Here is a 19,105-nt window from a genome sequence, read left to right on the forward strand (position 1 = left end):
TCCCTTCCTGTGAAAAAAGGATGATGCTCACAGGCCAATCAATCATCAAAACAGTAGAATTCAAGCTAGCCTTATGTCACTGTCATTAAGACAAAGATAAATATGTCCACTCTTCTAGGTAGAAATTCTTTAAAAAGTAATTATTTACATTAATTATGAATATATACATTTAAAAAAACTATCTAGGATCATCTGTTCAGTACTCATTTTAAACAATTCACACTGAACAACAGGAAGGAATTGAGTCTATTCAACTTTAGTTTTTCAGCTATGGAAATAAAAGAGATAGTGATACATCAGGAAACTAAATACTGACTACCTTGTCTCACCTGGAATAGATAAAAGCAACTAACATAAAATGAGAGAAACCCCTAAAAGTGAAAATGAAGAAATATATCTGAATAGCAGACTTCTAGTTAGCTGATTTGAGGGGACTTTGAAACATTTCCCTGGCAGGTCCTGGAACCCTGAGACCGCAACCAGATGCAGGGAAGGTTGCTCAATGTTTGAAGTTTTATAACTGAGATGGGCAAGAGCATTTCTAAACTAGATGTGGAGGGAAGAGAGAAAAAAAGAAAAAAAAATAATTGAACTCTTAAAAGTTGACAGAAAAAGTTGAACTGGAGAACTGTTTCAAATTTCTCATTAAATGTGAATCCAATATCTAATAATCAAAATCAATATTGAATCAATATGGCAATCTGTAAGAGAAGCAAAGTTTCCCTGTATAATGAAGCATCCCATGACCAGCATCAACCTCTGATCTACATGTATATATACAACACACAAGGCAGTCAGACAAGTCATGGAGAAGAGAAACCAATGGTCTGTGAGTCACAACAAACCCAAAAGCGAGTCCCCCTTACATAAGGGGGTAACAGAATGCTGCCAGTTATTGGGACCCGTGGCTCCCTCTAGAGGAAGCAGAGCTGCTCTCCCCCCAGCTCCCAGACTCACCTCCTGTGCATCTCTTGCTGCCTTGGCATCATCCTCATTATAGCGGTTGCAATTGTACCTAGAAGCAGAACAAAGGTGTCACTCACCAGCCAAGGACATGCCCTGGGAGGCCCAGTAAGGGACCAATACTGAATTAGACCTCCCAACTCTGCTTGGGACTGTCCTAACTTACCAGGCAGATCCATGTGGCTCCCAGGGACCAAGACACACCCAGCAAAACTCTGCTTTACAGTTCTGGTTACGACAGACCATGTGATTGCAACCTCCATCCTTTTCAATGGTTACATGGCATTTAGGGCACTCCTGTGAAGAACCACCACCAAGTTTATCATTTTCACTCTTACACTCAGTTGGGCAGGTATGAGAAGGACTTTTACATTAATAACCAATGATAAAAGCAAAATGAGGAAGCTTGTGGTCCTAAGTCGCCTATAGACTACAAAATAGAGCATAAAAAGAATGATACAGACTAGAGTTGCCACACTAAAAATGTACTCTGGCAAATTAACATCCCTCATGTACAAGTCAGCGCTCCACAGAGACAGGCAGGACCATGGGGTAAGAGTCAAATTGCACTCCAGCACGTTTTGGGGGGGGGAGGGGGCAAGGAGGGGGGGGGTGACACTGCTGCCGAGAAAACATCCTTTCCCATACACAGAAGGCAGTACCCCTCTTAAAACAATGTGGTCACATAAGAGTTGCCTGTTACACATTCACAAATCATCCACAGAGAAAGCTTTTCTTATTCAGTATTCCAGTTACATTGTCTGATGCTCCTATGGTTAGATGTATGGGGAATTCTACCAAGAAAAGAATACAAGCTTTTCATGCTGCCCATTTAAAATGTTTATTTCTTCTAAAATCAGTCGAGAAGCTACATCACATGCTGGTCAAATAGTTCTTAGGTAAACAGTAAAGTACAAACTGCCACAAGAGCATGTACATTGCTTATTCTAAATCTCTAAACTAAATAATGGAATGTTAAAACCACACTAAGTATATCAGCAAACACAAACCTATAAATACTGAGGAGTAAAAAGAGTACCATTTTTGTGCCTGATTTCTTTTTTATTTATTTTTTTCTTTTTTTTCTTTTTTTTTTTAATTTATTATATATATATATTTTATAATATTATCCCTTGTATTCATTTTTCCAAATTACCCCCCCTCCCTCTATTCCCTCCCCCCGATGACAGGCAATCCCATACATTTTACATGTGTTACAATATAGTCTAGGTACAATACATGTGTGTGAATATCATTTTCTTGTTTTGTGCCTGATTTCTTAAATCATGATTTAAAAGAACAAAAACCAAAACCAAAAAACACAACAAAACAATGCAGGCCTCATCAACAAAGGTTTGCTTTCCTCAATTCATCTCTACATGTTTCTTAGCAGTTATTCTGATCTATTCTGACCTTTAGTTTTTTCCAACAATCACAAAGAAAAGAAATCCCAACCAGGAAAACTCAGGGCATTTCTTCAAGCTGCAGAAGGGAAAACCTTGCTATTTCACACATTCATCGCATGGAAATGATGTTGAACATCTCAGTGAGGAAACAATGCTGAATCTGACAATAATAACTTCAGTATAAACTAAACATAAGAAACTATATTTTCTATGAAGGAGTTATGAACCAAAGCAAAACAATTTCATTGTTAAATTACACATTTTAAAATTTCCAACTTTTGTTCAGATATAAATAACTTAAACCCCCCCCCCCCAATCTTCTATATAGAAGCCACAATATGCAGAAAAGGAAGAACTACAGTTGATCATCAAGAGCAAATCAGGTAAAATACAAACCTTTGTGTTGGCTGCAATCCAATTGGAGGTTTCACTGTCATCATCACACTTTTTAATCCACTTCTTTAACCACTGTTTGGAAACAATCTATTGTTAGTTTACAATAAAGAATTTAAGGTGGGAGAAAACACTGAATAATTTTAAAGGAATTTCTTTTCATGAACTTTTATTCTTATACAAACTTGCCAGTATGTACAACTTAGAGGGATGGGGATTGGGGAGGGGAGGAGACACAGATACATTTGTATATCATCAATGAATCCTAAATCTTCTGACTGGAAACCTGTGACTAAAGGGTATTCCAAATATCTATCTCCAAGTTGTTGAAACTTAAATTAGTTTAGCAAGAAAATCTTTTTTCTTAAATCTAACAATGCCTTTCTACATGTACATTTCCTTGATGATCAATTTAAGAATTTACCACCTGGTTTCTAATTTTGTCATGGCTTATAGAAAGCTATCTTTCCAATCGAGTATTATTCCCAAATTAAAACACTAACTATACCTGATTTCAGCCCAAGGGCCCTAGAAGTTATTGAATATGTACATAATCAATTTCAATTTATGAGCAAAGAAAATAATTATTTAATGACTAGCAACAAACATGAAAAAACTTCTAACAGCTTTCTACACAAAGTGAAGTGTTATTTTATATAATAATTTTTATTTACTCCAAAGCTTTCAATCTGTAGAAAGTGAGGCTGTTATTTTAAATATACAAAACTACCAATATTTCCCTTAAAATAGGCTTTGCTTTGAATATAGTCCTTTTCCTGATAGAATGATGAACATACTGGGAAAGTTGGCAATTGTTTTGAAGTCATGTGAAAATATTAAAAAATAACACCCTAGGCAAACTTACCTTGCATTTAACAGGATCGTGCCAATTTTCTCCACAATTAAAGCTGTGACAAAAGAGATAAGAGAATTTGCATTCTTAAAAGTGAATAATATCTGGTCTCACTTTGACAGCTACATTTTTCTTTTTCATCACAAGAAACAGTCAGACATCCAGAGTCCGGCATCTGTGTATTATCATTCTAAAGCCCAGTTTAGGTCAAACCATCACTTTTCTAGGTAATTGTGGAATTTACTTCTTTTGATTGGCAGTAAAGGAAAATTAAAGTAACATTTGCTACTGTGCTCTATATAATTCTCTCTAATTTAGGCTGAGACATCCTCTAAGTGACAAAAGTTATTGCTACATTTTACTATCTTAGTGTAGTTGCATATTAGTACCTAACAGACTACAAAATTAAGGGCAACACATTTTTACTCTTCTTAAAAATGGTTGCCCTCAAGCACACACCTTTGTCCATATCTGAATGAAGCACCTCCACCTGCCCAAATGAACTTGCCTTAATTTAAATTTTCTGACCTCTGAAACATGGCTTAGTTTCACCTTCTCTAGGAAAATTCACTTCCTGAAAAATGTGATACTGGTTATATGTGATCAGAGGATCATCCGGTGTACCACTAAGTAGAAAACTGAAAGAGAGAAGTTGGTGGAGACTTCTAAAAGAACTGCTCTTTTTGCATCCACAATAAAATACTGTTGTGAATATTTTGCTTAATATTCAGTCTTCCTTCTCAATTTCCATGATTTCAATTATCTCTATGCAGATGACTCCTTGGCACTAGAAACAAAAATAGTTACACCCACTGATAAGAGAATACTTAAACAAATAGTGCCATGTGAATGGAATGAAATATCACAACTCAGTAAAGAATTGAATAATACAACCAACACAATAATGTAAAATGTTTGTAAAACAAAATCAGAAAATTCAATGATGTAAAATGTTGATGGATCAGACTTCTCTTCAGAGAAGGAGAAAGGCATATTTCTTTTTTGGAGAAAGATGGGAAGGATATAGAAGATATCCATGTGACTTGGCTAAAAAAAAACAAAAACAAAACAGCTTGCTTACATTTTTCTTTCTTTTTAAAATCTTTATTACAAGAGATGGTCCATGAAGTTAGGGAAAAGATATAAAATTAACAACAGAATAGTTTTTAAAAGAAAACAGAATGATATAACATAAAGAGTCCTAGATGAATCATCAGAATACCTGGATTTCCAGCAAGGCTTTGCCTGTTAATAGCCACACATATGACCATGGACAATGCTCACTGAGCAATCCAAGTTCCAGTTTCCTCAATGATAGATCTGACTTGATCAGAAAGAGTAGTACAGCAGACAAGAGTATTGGTTCATGGAGCCAGGAGAACTGTATGGTCATGTGTAAGTAAGTCATGGGCCTTATAGCCCATTTATATACTACAAAATGATAACCTAACTTGGCACTATAGAAATCAGAATTACTATAAGAGGACTTAAAAGTCATCAATGACTTGGGGCAGCTAGGTGATGCAGTTGATAGAGCACCAGCTCTGAAGTCAGGAGGACCTGAATTCAAATCTGAACTCAGACATTTAACACTTCCTAGCTCTGTGACCCTGGGCAAGTCATTTAATCCCAATTATCTTAGGGGGAAAAAAAAAAAAAAAAAAAGAGTTGAAGCATTTACCAGGTTAGACCAGGGTTCAGAAGTGTTATATTTTCCTGTGAGACCCATTTGGACCTTTTGCCTTTTTATCTGTTTATCTATGCCCTTCCCAAGTTCAATTTCATCATGAGCTACATCACTTAAAATTCAACTTTTAACTTTTTTCTCCAGTCAATACATATTGAAAAATAGCAAGCAAACCTACAATCAAGATAAGAAAGCTCCCTCAATGAGCTAAGAAAAGCCACTCTTTCAAATTTAATTCAGAAATGTCCTCACCAAAACTGGCGTCCACATTTGCAGCGAACAGGTTTAGCATCAGGATACTGGACTTTTACAACATGGTGACAGTCTGGAGCAGGACACCATTTTAACAGTCGATTGCACTAGGGAAAAAAAAAAAATTTAAGTGAAAAAAAATTAAAAAGGACAACAAATACAGCTAACAAAGGCAATCTCTTATCTATGAATATTCCCAAGAACATGTCAGCTTATTTTGGGGGAAAATAGGTTTTGGGGATAGGGCTGTGCACTGATCTTTCCACAAAATCGTGCTGAAAATTCTTGGTGTCTTAATGGTAATGCTCAAGAACAGACCACATTTAGTTCAAAATACTATTCAATATATAGTTGGTAATGACATTCTGAACAGTCAACAACCCTTACAAAGGGAGTGCTTGACAGAAAATTACCCAATTGAGGAATGAATGCTCTTCTTTATGAAATGATCTCTAGCATATAGTCTCCATTGGCTCTTGGCCTATTTTTGTAAATTGTTAGATGACTGTATTTTTGTGCTGAGCATAAATCCATTTTATGCCTACTTTCCAATGTGATTTCTTTAATGGAAAATGAAACTCATGTTCTCTCTCTGTTCAGGGAAGATTATTGGCTACTACCCAACACTAAGGAAATCTGTTCAGGAGTACTTAGCTCTAAGATATCATTAGGAACTCTCTACCTTACTTAAATGAAATAAAATTTTTTTAGAGAGAGTGACTAAGATATTGAAAAATTCTGTAGCAAAGGATGTCAATAGGTAGTTTTCAAGGAAAGAAATCCAAGTTCTCTTCAGCCTTAGGAAAAAATGCTTCCCAAAACTAATAATCAGATAATTACAAGTTAAAAGCAATTTAAGAGCAACATTTCGCATCCATCTAAGTAGCAAAGATGACAGCTGAGGAAAATGGCAAATATCAGAGGGGAAAACCTGGGAAAAACTAAGAAAGTTGGGCAGAATTAAGCACTGTTGGCGTTAACTGCCAATCATTTTGAAAAATAATTTAGACTATGTGCCAGAATGTACCAAATTATCTTATCTAGCTATAATAGTCATAGGTCTATCCCCCAAAGAAATAAAATGTTTCTAAAAACATTTATAGCAGCATTTTTGAAGTAATCAAAAACTGGAAATTAAGAGGGATAGGTATGTGCCCGTCTACTGGCAAATGGCTAAATAACTTGTGGTACAGGAATGCAACGGGATATTATACAATATAAGAAATGAAGACATTTCAGAAGAAAGAAAAGATTTCTCATGAATTTATGCAGCGTGAAGTGAGATAAACTAGAACAATTTATTCAATGACAACAACATAACAGGTAAAAAATCTAAAAGCCTTTTAGAACATCAATAATAAGTCCAGAGGACTCAAGATGAAACCCAACTTCCTGCCAGAAGGTGAGGGATTTTAAAGACTGAGATATATACTTTTGTAATGATGAATGGGATCTGTTTTGCTGCATTATACATACTTATAAGGAAAATGTTTTGTTTTATTTTTTTTTTCCAAAATAAAGGGACAGTAGAAGAAAACTTTGAAAACAAAATTGTAAAAAGGAAAAAAGACATTAAGATCATTCTTAATGCTGATATGTTCTTTTCTAGTTATATATATTCACTAATTTATAATTTTGTATAGACTGAAAATGCTATTTAAGCATTTAAAAAAAGGCATACTGATTGATTTATTAATATACTAAGTTAGTTCTACCATACTTTTCACAAAAGTTTAAAAATTGATGGCTAAAGACCTAATTCTCAGGAGACACACCTATTTGATAATAGATTGGTTTCCAGTTTTGGGAGTTTTTTATTATAATTATTAGCCTCCAAAACAAATCTAAAATCCAATTATTTTTTGAAATTTCTTGATGATGTAAGAAAAAACCCCAAAAGTTAAAACAACAACAACAACAACAATGAATTTTCAGGAGAAAACCACTCACCTCTACAAAACTATTAGTTATTAAATGCTGGTACTTTAATTTAACTTTTGAATCTGTGATCAGACGCCTATCAGGAAAGAAAAGAAGCAAAAAACAGTTTACTGGGAGGTTTGTCTAGAACATAGTACATTAACAATTATAAAACATTATTTCATAATTGCTAATCTCTGCTTATGGCTACAAACTGACAAGGAGGGAGATGGGCTGTAAATAATGACATTAGTATGTTTGCCATGATCCAACTTAATTGCACCAATCAAAACAGTTTATCGACATCACTTATATGAAATCAAAATTTTAAATATAACTTTGTCAAAGTCTCATAAATTTTAAATTGATGCCCACACCCAGAACTGCAACCAGGTTAAGTTATCTGGAATTAGAAATTTATAATCAATTGTTCTGCTCATTTCATGGCTTTATCTTTCTTCTTATCATAGAATTTACAAGAAGATAATTATTTGGGAATTTATTTAGGATATGTTATCCAGAAAATGATGACACAAATTATGAATAATATAAAATGGAATATTTAAGGATAAAAACAGAACTAAAAGGATTATTAAAAACAAAAAACAGGAAACAGAGGCTAATAAGTACTTGAGGTAAGCTAATTACATACAACTCAATTGCAAATTTGATTCTAAATCATCTGGCAATCTAAGGCCAAAGGGAAAAATGTAACACCTTTTTGTTGTTCACCAGAAAGCACACACAAATTTAAGAAATTTTTCTGCAACTAAACCCAAGCATGTTGTATCCAAATTAGAAGGACAGTTTAGCCACAAATAACATCAATCCTAAAATTTGACCTAACCTTATGCTAAGACTGGATCTAAAATTGAGCTAACCCAACACCTCTCACCATTTTAAAACATCAATTATCTTTATTCATTCTCCCTTTCAGTTTTCATATATTACTACTCTTGTTTTCTTCCCTTAAAATCTCCAAATACCCCTTGACCTTCAGTTAATTCACAGCAGATATTGGGATACATGGTAGTTACTCAATGTCTCAATGTTCAGAATTTTTTTTTTTAAACTCCAACAAATAGATGAGAATTATCTGTATAATGAATACCAGGATTAGGATTTAATCCAGCTTCTCTGACTAATAATTCAATATTCAATAGTTATCTACAGCACAATGTTATAACTTTCAAAAATTTATTTTTCAGGAATTCAGAATTAAAGATGTCACTAATAAAGTCTCCCCTCTCAGATTTACTGCTCAGAATTCGTAACTTTTTAAAAATTCATCTTTGTTTTCCTCCTTTTCCAGAAGAGGAGATAAATCTTTTTGCCAAAGCCAATTTTCCTGCCTCCTCTCCAATATGATTGGTTCAATCATTTGGGATTATATTCCTTTTAATCTCTTTCTTTCCATTGCCCTATGAAACAGCCAGGCCTGAAACTAGTCCAGGAAACCTATAATCAATGCCCTACTTCCTCAAAACCTACTTAAGCCTTCACAATCTGGCTTATCTCCCACATTACTCAAATGAAATAGCTAAAAACAATGATTTCTTCATACAATGATCATCTTTCTTTACTTCCCTGAAGCCCGGAAACCTCTTTCCTTTACCTCTAGTTTTATGTCTCTATTCCCATAACTTGCCTGCCTGCCTGCCTCTTCTTTCTAACTTCTTATTATGTCACCCCAATTAACATTCTTATTACCATACACCAGATGATCATGACATTCACAATTATACCTCCAATCTTTCAGTCTACTAACTACGGAATAGAATTCAAATTGCAGACGCAGTATGATATAACGGAAAAAGAGCTGGGTTTGAAGTCAGAGAGAACTATGATTTAAAATCTATCCTGATACTGAAGGAAGCCAGGCAAATAATTTAAGCCTCTGTTCCTTGCCAACTCCCTTGGAAACTTACTAAATCACAGACTAGTTGTGGATCTGTATTAGTAGAAGTTCCTATCCCACAAACTCCTCATATACCACAGACACAAACTATTCAGTATTCTCTACAGAAGTCTTGTGTTTCCTTCCCAGGTGTTAAGCTATTACTTAGCAAATTCCAAATCTCTACCTGATAATAAATGACATTTAGTCACCATCCCATATCCTCTTAGTATAGCTTTATTCATTAGACAGAGCATGAATCTCCCATAAGTTTTGTTTTTCCCCAGTGTTTTAGACACAATCATCTGAGATGTAGAGAATCTTGGAGAGTATGAGCCAATCAAGTCTATTCTGCTGAAGTAAGAAGAATGGAAAATATTGAAATTGTACTAGTCTATGAATCTTTGCTTTAAAAGTGTATATAAGTTGACGAATATCAGTAAGGTTTCCCTATGCCAGTCTGCACATTATCATCAACTCTCTGCTAACAGGACATCTGATTATAGTTTTAAACTTTTATGCTTCATTTCTAAGCCAAAATATCACTGATTTTGTTCAGAATTGCCATTTGAGATATTCAATTGTTTATTTCACTGTGTGGCAAAATACCAAAATATCTACCTTCTTTCTGGAAGTTTGACCAAAACCACATATGTGAAAGTGACAAAACTGAATCTCAAAGCAAGCAGAGTTAGGCTCATTTTGGGTGCCTTGAATTATGTTTACTTAAAAGAAGTGACTTAGGAAAGCAATTAACAAGGAAATATTGTCTAGGAAATCCTGTGACTATTAAAGGATCCAATCCATAAGGTCAATAATTAGGGGTTAGAAAGGGAAATGAATATAATGAAACATAGGCAGAGATGGTTTTTTTTTTTTCCACCCTCCCCCTTATCCTCTTCACTTGGATCAAAACCATCATGTCAGGATGCAACATTTTAGATATCTCCATTATCAAGACAAAAAAGGTAGCAAGGACAATTAGGTAAGCAGTTTGGGGGTGGATGTGGGTTGAGATGAAATGGCAGGGGGCATGGTATCAAGAAAGGACTACAGGGGTTTCAGTTGTGGCAATAGAGAACTCAGCATGCTAAGCTCATTTACTCAGAACACCAACTCACTATCTAGGTTAAAAGTCCAGGGAGAACAGAAACAGATTACCTCAATCTCATTGCAAGGTATTGAAAAATTTTACAAATATGGTTTATAATTCTCCTTCAAATTTAAAAAGATTTCTCCTTTATTATTCACACAACAAATTGATTCACCTGCAGTAGAAGGTTAAAGGAGGTTCTTAAAACCATCTCCAAATCTAATTGCAGCCCAATATTTCAAAATTCATTCTTGAATATTTTTAAAATGCAAAAATTCATAGTTGCTTCATTTTACTTCTCTTCCCACTCATTGATTGCTCCAAAGAGTATATGTCCCAAACCAAGTCAGCATCAAGAGGGGAAAAAAAAAAAAGTAATAAAAGGCAAAAGCTGAAACACTAAAGATCAATTTGATTCTTTTTAGACAGTTACTAAAGTTCCCTTCTTTATAGATTAAAAATTAAGGCATTTATTGTAAATAACAGTCACAACAACACAAACCAAAGACCTTCTCTTTCAAATCTCATTTTTTCCCAATTGTGCTCATGTCCAGAGATGGCAAAAGGGCAAGAATATATGATCTTAGAAAACAAAGATACAGAAAGAAGTCTGAGCTTTGTCTATAAAAAAGACAGAAAAAATGTACAATTGTGTAAGTTTTATAGCAACATGAGTATTGATATTTGCTTAAAAATATAAATTCCCTTAAATAGAAAACTTATCTCAGAGCATTCAAAACAATTTGATATTAAAGACATCAGCAACTTGCTTCAATTCAAATATATCTCCACATCCAACTTAAACAAGATTACTTATCTAGGCTCTCTTATTAAGTCACCTGACATTTGATCTGGGCTCTAGCCAGGCTCTCCTATCTACTACCTAAGTATCCTTAAGGCAAGTCCCTTCATCATTCTGTGTTTAAATGTGGAACAAAACTGCATGATACTTTCAAAGCTCAAGAATAAATTCCTTGAATGAATATTCTATTTTCTATTACGGTGGAGAATGAATTGTAATGGATAAACTAGGCAGCCACTGGTAAAGCAAGATATTTCAAAAGTTTTTGTGACTAGCAACAAGGTTTAAGTTTTCTAAAACAGGAATACCATGCTACCTTGGAGTATTTGTAGGTAACTCTTCAGATTCTGAAAGAGCGGATGCTTTTGCAATAATGGAATTTAAGACAATGTTTGGTGCAGAATACTTGCAGTGTATATACTGGAATTGGGCCCTGTAAGGCCTGGAGAGAAGACATTACTATGAAGGGCGTAAGAAGAATCAAATTCAACCTGGAAGCAGCTTGGCAAACTAGAAAGATATACTGGATTTGGGACTATTAAGATCCATGCTCATCTTGAAGCTGCTACTTCCTACTTGTAAGATAATAGACAAATTAGTTTAAACTCACTAGGAGTCAGTTTATCCATTTGTAAAAGGAAAGAGTTGAACTGATCTAATTAGTAAGCACTCTTTGGGCAAGCAGGGATAGTTATTTTTCATCTTTTTATCCCCAGTACTTGGCAATTATTTTCTAAGTTAGTAGATGGTTACAGTATGCTTAATTGAATTTAAGAATCTAAAGAGTTATCTGATAGAAAAGAAATTAAGGTTTGTGCTTGGTGGTCTTTTCTCAAAAAACCCAAATGACCTGGGTTCAAAACCCAGCTCTTCTTCTCATTAATCCCTAGGCAACATGGATCAAGTCAATTAATTTGAGTTTGGTGATTTGGTGGAGATGGCTGGATTAGACTTCCAGTTCTTTGTTTATTATTTTATGAATGAGGATTAATAGGTAGGCGTTTCAGAAGTGCAAATTATACCTCCATGTGAGAAAAGAATTTTCTCAAAATGTAGTTTAGCTTGTATAGGAAGTTGAATCCTCCAACATTAGGGATTTATATTTAGAAAACATGACCATTCACAATATATTTGCTGATGTATATTTTTTTACTGATTTATATTTTATATATCTGCTTTTAAAATATTTTTAAATATGCTGATATATTTCACACATGTCCTATGTCTTGGTAAAAAATGGGGAACCAGTAAAGTGGGAAATCTTAAGAGTAAACTTCTCTTAATCATTTACTGCTCTATAAGTTTGGGGAAGAAAAGAGTTGAAACTAATAGCTAAAATGATATTTGTGAAATCCACATACCCAATGTTTGCCCTCTCTCCATTAGCATGGGTAATAAAAAGGTGCTTATCACATTCCATAGTTTGCCTGAATACTGACTGGGTATTTTACTACAAGAAGTGCTTCAAGTAGTAAATGCAAAGTCTTTGGCCCACACCACTAGAAAGGAATTAAGAAAGTATTAATATTTTTACATTTAAAATGCAGCAATTACACAATGTTCTGTGAAAGCCAATTAAGTTTGGTGTCTGAACAAAGGGGAAAAACTATAGACCCTAAGTACTTACATAACTGTGCTGTCGTCCACTAAGATATCACAACCATGAGCAGGACATGATATAGTCTGAAAAAGAGTGAATCACATTCATTCAAAATTCATCTTCTTATCTACAAGTTCTGGACTCTTCTAATTAACAATATAGAATATAAAGCAAAAATGTTCAAGATTTTCCTTCATTTGTCTATGTTATCTGGTATGCACAAACCCTAATGAAAATATTAATACCAGTAACAGATACATCCACTTAATTTCTAACTCCTGCTTTTTGGGGATAAAGAATCTGTGAAGGGTCAATTTGCTCAACAAATTCGAATTGTGAGAATCACATATTATGACAACATACAAAACTATGCCAAAGAAGAAAGACCCCCTTTCAAGTCATATTTAAAGTCATTTCACCAGGGAGTTCCATCCAGAAAATAAATTTTCAAGATATAAACAGGTATTCTTTACCTGTCCCATGCCTTCCTCCATAATTTTGGTAGTTAAATATTCGCTCCAGCACTGCATACAGAACTTATGTCCACATTCAAGGCCAGTGAAATACTGCAGCAAAAACAAAGAATGAATTTTAGCAATGATTTACTTGGACAGTCACCAAAGAATTTACCTTGAGATAAGGCATCAATATATTAAATAACATTACATGCATCTTTATAGGGTCCAATGCAGAATTAAAGGGCCATGCCCATAAACTTCTGGTGAGGGGAGATTCTAGACAAGCAAACAAATTCTGTCACATCAATTCATTTGTGTTTCACATATAAATGTGTGTGTGTGTGTGTGTGTGTGTACACACACACACGAATTAAACAAAAGGCAAAATAATGTTGTTATAGCCTCAATAAAAATAATGTAAAAGATTATATAACTTTATAAATAAAACAAAGAAGCAAAACCTAAAATACTTAAGTCGAAGATAAATGCTAAATGTAAAAAAGATTAGTCACCCTCCATTTGATGCCTATTAAAACCTGGCCTGGCTAAGTTATCAAGTACTACTGTAAATGAAAATCAATGCAGTAAATAGCAGTAATTTACGATACTTTCCAAAAGATGTCATAGTTAAATTCCAATTTCAGGTTGATGTCAAAATGAAAATTTTAATGACAAATCATCTCAAAATCTAAACTGTTGATCTTAATGTTTATTTATTAGGGACAATACTAGAAAATCTTTATTTTTCTTCCATAATTGAATGTTCACATTTAGGTAGATGCATTAAGATTTTCAAAGAGAGTTGTTCCTAACTACCTTGTGAGGGAAATAGCAAGGTATGGATAATTTTAGAGAGTTTGTCTCTTTTGCTTTCTTCTGTTACAAGGAAACCAAAAACGCTGAATGCTGGTACTGATGTTGAACCGACTACTTATGATAAAAAAATATAACTGAGGGTAATAGCAAAAACAAAAAAAACCCCCAATAAATATTTGTGAAAAAAATCATTCTATAAGAGAAAGACTAAGAAAAAAATAGCTTATAGATTTGTATATACATATAGCTGCATATCATTGTACATCCTCATTATGATACAAAGGAGCCTACTTTCTTAGCTCCAAATTATGATGGACAATTGTTCCTAATTTTAATGGATTACTTTAAGAATTGTTATACAGACAAGGGAACACTTCTTACACCACCAGTCACTTCTAAAACTTTTTGTTGTTGTGTATCTTATGCTATCCTCATATAATCATTTTACCATTTTCAAAGCTTTTCACAATCATTTATTTGGTCTAAAAATCAACATAATTTTGAGGTTATATTATTATCCAAATGGTTTTACACAAAATGTTTCTAAATAAATAGAACTGTGAGTAATAATCTTTAAAGTTGTGACTATACACAAGGTTCCTCCGTGGACTAAATACTCTCATGACAGAAATGTATCTCATTAGAATTTTTAAAAACTTCATTGATATTAACATTTAAAATGTGGTTGATTTTTGCTTTCTGTGGGAGCAGCATAGGATCTGGGATTTCATTGATACAGGAAGTTCCCACTGAGGATTCTCTGAGACTGCAATTTACAATTTTTGAGAGCTGCCTAGGATACTGTGACATTAAAATAATTTGTCCAGGGTCACAGCTAGTGACAGAGGTGACTCGAACCCAGATCTTCCTGACTTGAGAAATGGCCCTCTCTCCATTACATCATGCTGCATCCCTTACACTGGTGCTTCTGATGACAAACTGAACAAATTGTCCTTGGATGGATCTGAAGAAGAGAGTGAGGCTGATGACTTTGTACAGCTCTGCCTCACTTCAATCCAATTCACCCCATGATGTCACTGGATCTCTTTGAAATGAAGGGACAAACAACAAGAGGTCATGGTAATTTTCTACTGCGGAGTAGAAAATGCTTAGCACAGTGCCTGGCACATGGGAATAATGTGTATTATTCACATTAGTAAATGTGTATGGATGGATGGCTGGTGAATCATACCTGTGTTATCTCTGTAGTGGAATAGGACCGCGTCGTCCTTAGGCTTGTTCTGCACCTTCCTCTGAAGCCTGGCCTTTGCCTGGGTTCTTTTTGGCTTCCATCACTTCTACAGCTGGGGCTTACAGAGCTGATCTCAGATTTAACACCTTAGCTTGAGCACTTCTATAACCTCCTTTTATCATGTCACCAGAGGAGTTCATGTTTACCACTTCTGTCACTAACTAAGCTCTATCTGTATTGTGGATAGGTCAGATCAAGCAAAGTTGGCAAATCCCAAATACAACAGCACTCAAGTTCTTACAAATGAATTTAAGCAGAAAGGGGCTGGTAAGACAAAATATTAAATTCTTAAAAAAGGTTCCACGTACAAACCCTTATCTAAAACTCAGAGAGAAACAACAGTGAAATGGGATCACTTTTTTTACATTAAAAAAAAAAAAAAAAAAAAGTAAAGGGTAGTTTTAGTACAAAATGATTTTATTCCTAAAAATGAAGTCACATCTGCTAACTAAAGCAATTTTTTCTCCTAACAGTAGAAACAATTTAGTTTTATGGTGTCTTGATAATATGGATGTCTTTGCCTAGTTAAGGGAATTATTTTTAAAAACAAAAATGCTTTTAGAATGTGGCAACATTCTAGATATTAGATGAAATACACACGCACACACTTTTCCCCATAATTAAAGTTCACCTGGGACTTGGCAAGGATTGAAGGTTTCACAGAAAGTTATCAATTGCTTGATTTGATTCCAATCTAATAATAAGCCTTATAAATGTCTTCATTTTTAAAAGTAATTCATACTATAGTATGAATTTAAAAACAAACTGATCTTTCAAGAAATTGTACAAATATTAACCAAACAACAACAAAAAGACTACACTGGAATAAAATACTATACACATTCAAAATGTATTCTTCTAGAATTAATATTTCAGTGAACTCACAGAATTAAGTCAAACACCACTCCTGGTGCAGTGGGATAGAGCACCAGCATTCAAATCTGATCTCAGATACTTAACATTTTCTAGCAGTGTGACTGTGGGCAAGTCACTCAACCCCAATTGCCTCAGCAAAAAAATAACCAATCAAAATCAACTGAAACAAAAGACAAAAAACCCCACACCAAATACCACTCCTGGGTCAAACTGTAGATGACTGTTTTTAACAAGGTAAGGTTCTGTCCTTAGTTCCGGTTCATTGGAAGGGATATTGGAAGCCCTTACCTAACACATTAAAGGCTTTCACTTTGAAAACAAAAATAATAAGTAGGTAATACACTGAAAACAATTACAAATTACAGACATATATGTATTTCCCCAAGCCAAACCTGAGGGGGAAAGTGAGGGATCTTAAGTCTACTGACTACATCCCTGAGACCACAGTATTGAGAATTTTATCTGGGTCAGTATAATGTGATGGATTTCAATATATTTGTAAAGTGAGTGTGATTTTTAAAAGGCATAGCTTTGAATGGCTTTAAAATCTTAAAATATTTGAGCTTACTAATGCCTTATTTTGATATAGCCAATTTTTAGATGAGTTAAGAAATGTAGGACCTTTATGAAGTATAGAAACAGTAAACCTGACCAAACTATGCCAGACAAAATAATCAGTATATTATGTCAAGTAAAGTTCTTTAGATGTTACTATTTCAAACAAACTTTATAAATTAATATGCATTAACAAAAAAATTTTTACAATGTATAACAAGAGGATACGCAGAGATTTTCTGTATATTTTAGTATTTTAAGAATCTAGATTTTTTTGTATGGGATTGCCTGTCATGTACGGGAGGGAGTAGAGGAAGGGAGGAGAAAATTTGGAAAAATGAATACAAGGGATGCTGTGCAAATTACTCATGCATATATACTGTCAAAAAAAATTATAATTATAAAATTAATAATAAAAAGAATTTAGATTTTTGTCAAAAAACACAAGTCAGATTCAATTCAGAAAAAATACACTGTTAAGAGAATATATCATTCCTTTTTACACCACTACTTCTATTTATTATTATTATTAATGTTATGTACTTTTCCCTATTGAAAGGCTTGCACTAAATGACCTCAAAGATCCTTTCACACATGAATAATATTCTATTGTGACTTTATTTCCCTGCTACTATAGGGAATGTAAATTTAAAAAAAAAAAATTTTTTTTTTAAAAGAACATGCAATGTGACTAACAAATCCTAACAGAAGAGAAGTGTGTTTTTGCAAAGGATTAGAGTAGAGAGATAAGATGACAAAATAATTACAAGAATAAAGGATTGCAGTAATAAATTCATCTGTTAATCTTATGTTAACTTTATTTTGGACCAATAACTCATTACCAATCAAGTGAGAACTGGAGTGCATCAAATCCAATCTTTTCATTTTACAGGTGGGAAACTGAAATTCAAAGAAATTAATTAACTGGCCCAAGATCATGTAGCAGAAATAGCAGAAACCTGATTTGAACTCAGGTCCTTAGGCTCCAAAACCAGTGTTCTTTATACCATTTAAGTCAGAAAGTTCTAAAATTTTGGACCTCTGCTTATTTATTAGAAAATTTATATTAAAAAATCATTATTTTATTTAAGTAAAACCAATATTCCTAAACCAATTTTTTCCCTTAAGTCCTTTTATCTTTAAGGATGTTTTCGTTCTTAACACATGGTTCTATATTATAATGATTTTTATAATTGAGAAAACCTTTTCACATGGTAAATTCTGCAATCTCCATAATGGCCTGGTATTAAAAGAATTTTGAGTGTAGTTAAGAAATAATATGCAATTCAGGATATTTTAGTTCACGAGAAAGGAATCATGTGCTCTATCTATCAAGGAATCTCTTCCACTAGACATTGGGGGCAGGAGCTTATAGGAGTTTTGCCTGATGCTTTGCTTTATGGCCAGCCACTCTTCTCAGACACTATGCTATAAGCTTTCTGGGCCAGTGCTACCATGTGGTTATGTAAATACTCACTGAGTTAGGGTAGTTCAAGTAGCAGATCTGACAAGGCATATCCTGGGCTGACGACCGTGTGTTCATCTGGCGCGTTCGAGACTTTTTACTTGGATTAATTACATGACACTCAGCAAAGAGCTTCTCCAGGTTTCCATCAAAGTACCTGCATTATTCAAACAGAAGGATGAGAACTTGGCAATATTACCTAGTGAGAATTTCCCCAAATCTGGTTATGTTCAGGGAAGAAAATACAGAAATTAAAACAGATCCAAACTTCCTACTGGTACTGAGGGTCCAGAGTAAAGATTGCCATGCCAACCTGGAATATAGCATATAAACTTTTTGTTCCACATAACCTACAAGCTTTTTGTTACATAAGTCTTTGGAAGTGATGGGTCGCTATTATTAAAATAAACCCATGAAGGAAACAAAGGACACCTATCACATAGCTGTCATTAGACAAATGAATCGACAATCAGCAGACTTGTTAAATTCACCTCAATTAGGATAGTCTCTTAATAGGCTGACCTAAATAATTAAATTAAAAATCATGTATCAGATGACTCTGAAAAAAAAAAAAAAAAAAAAAAGGTGGAATTCAGCAATTTTAGATATACTTGTGTAGAAAGTAGTACATATTTATTTCAATGATATCCATGAACAATGTTCTTCAGATTTTATAAGTGAATAATAATCAACTTTTGATGTTCTTAAAAGTTTATCTGAAATTATTCATCAAATCATACAAAGCATAAATTATACTTAAAAAGCAGCAACAAAAAATCTTGAATTTTAAAAAGATTTTATATGCAGCAAAAATTCC

The 19,105-nt window shown here is 33.9% G+C and overlaps 1 protein-coding gene across 1 annotated transcript in view; it reads right to left on the minus strand.

The window, feature by feature from the left end:
- Positions 1-19,105, minus strand: part of ARIH1 (ariadne RBR E3 ubiquitin protein ligase 1) — a 76,691-nt gene that overhangs the window by 7,584 nt on the left and 50,002 nt on the right. The window contains exons 3-11 of the mRNA XM_074296269.1: positions 18,301-18,445; positions 13,340-13,432; positions 12,894-12,949; positions 7,505-7,571; positions 5,555-5,661; positions 3,628-3,670; positions 2,766-2,837; positions 1,130-1,260; positions 958-1,015 (exon numbers count right to left, since the gene is read on the minus strand). Of these exons, the coding sequence (XP_074152370.1) occupies positions 958-1,015; positions 1,130-1,260; positions 2,766-2,837; positions 3,628-3,670; positions 5,555-5,661; positions 7,505-7,571; positions 12,894-12,949; positions 13,340-13,432; positions 18,301-18,445 (772 nt within the window). The remainder of the gene's footprint in view (positions 1-957; positions 1,016-1,129; positions 1,261-2,765; positions 2,838-3,627; positions 3,671-5,554; positions 5,662-7,504; positions 7,572-12,893; positions 12,950-13,339; positions 13,433-18,300; positions 18,446-19,105) is intronic.

Source organism: Sminthopsis crassicaudata, chromosome 2 (assembly GCF_048593235.1).
Source record: "Sminthopsis crassicaudata isolate SCR6 chromosome 2, ASM4859323v1, whole genome shotgun sequence".
NCBI lineage: Eukaryota > Metazoa > Chordata > Mammalia > Dasyuromorphia > Dasyuridae > Sminthopsis > Sminthopsis crassicaudata.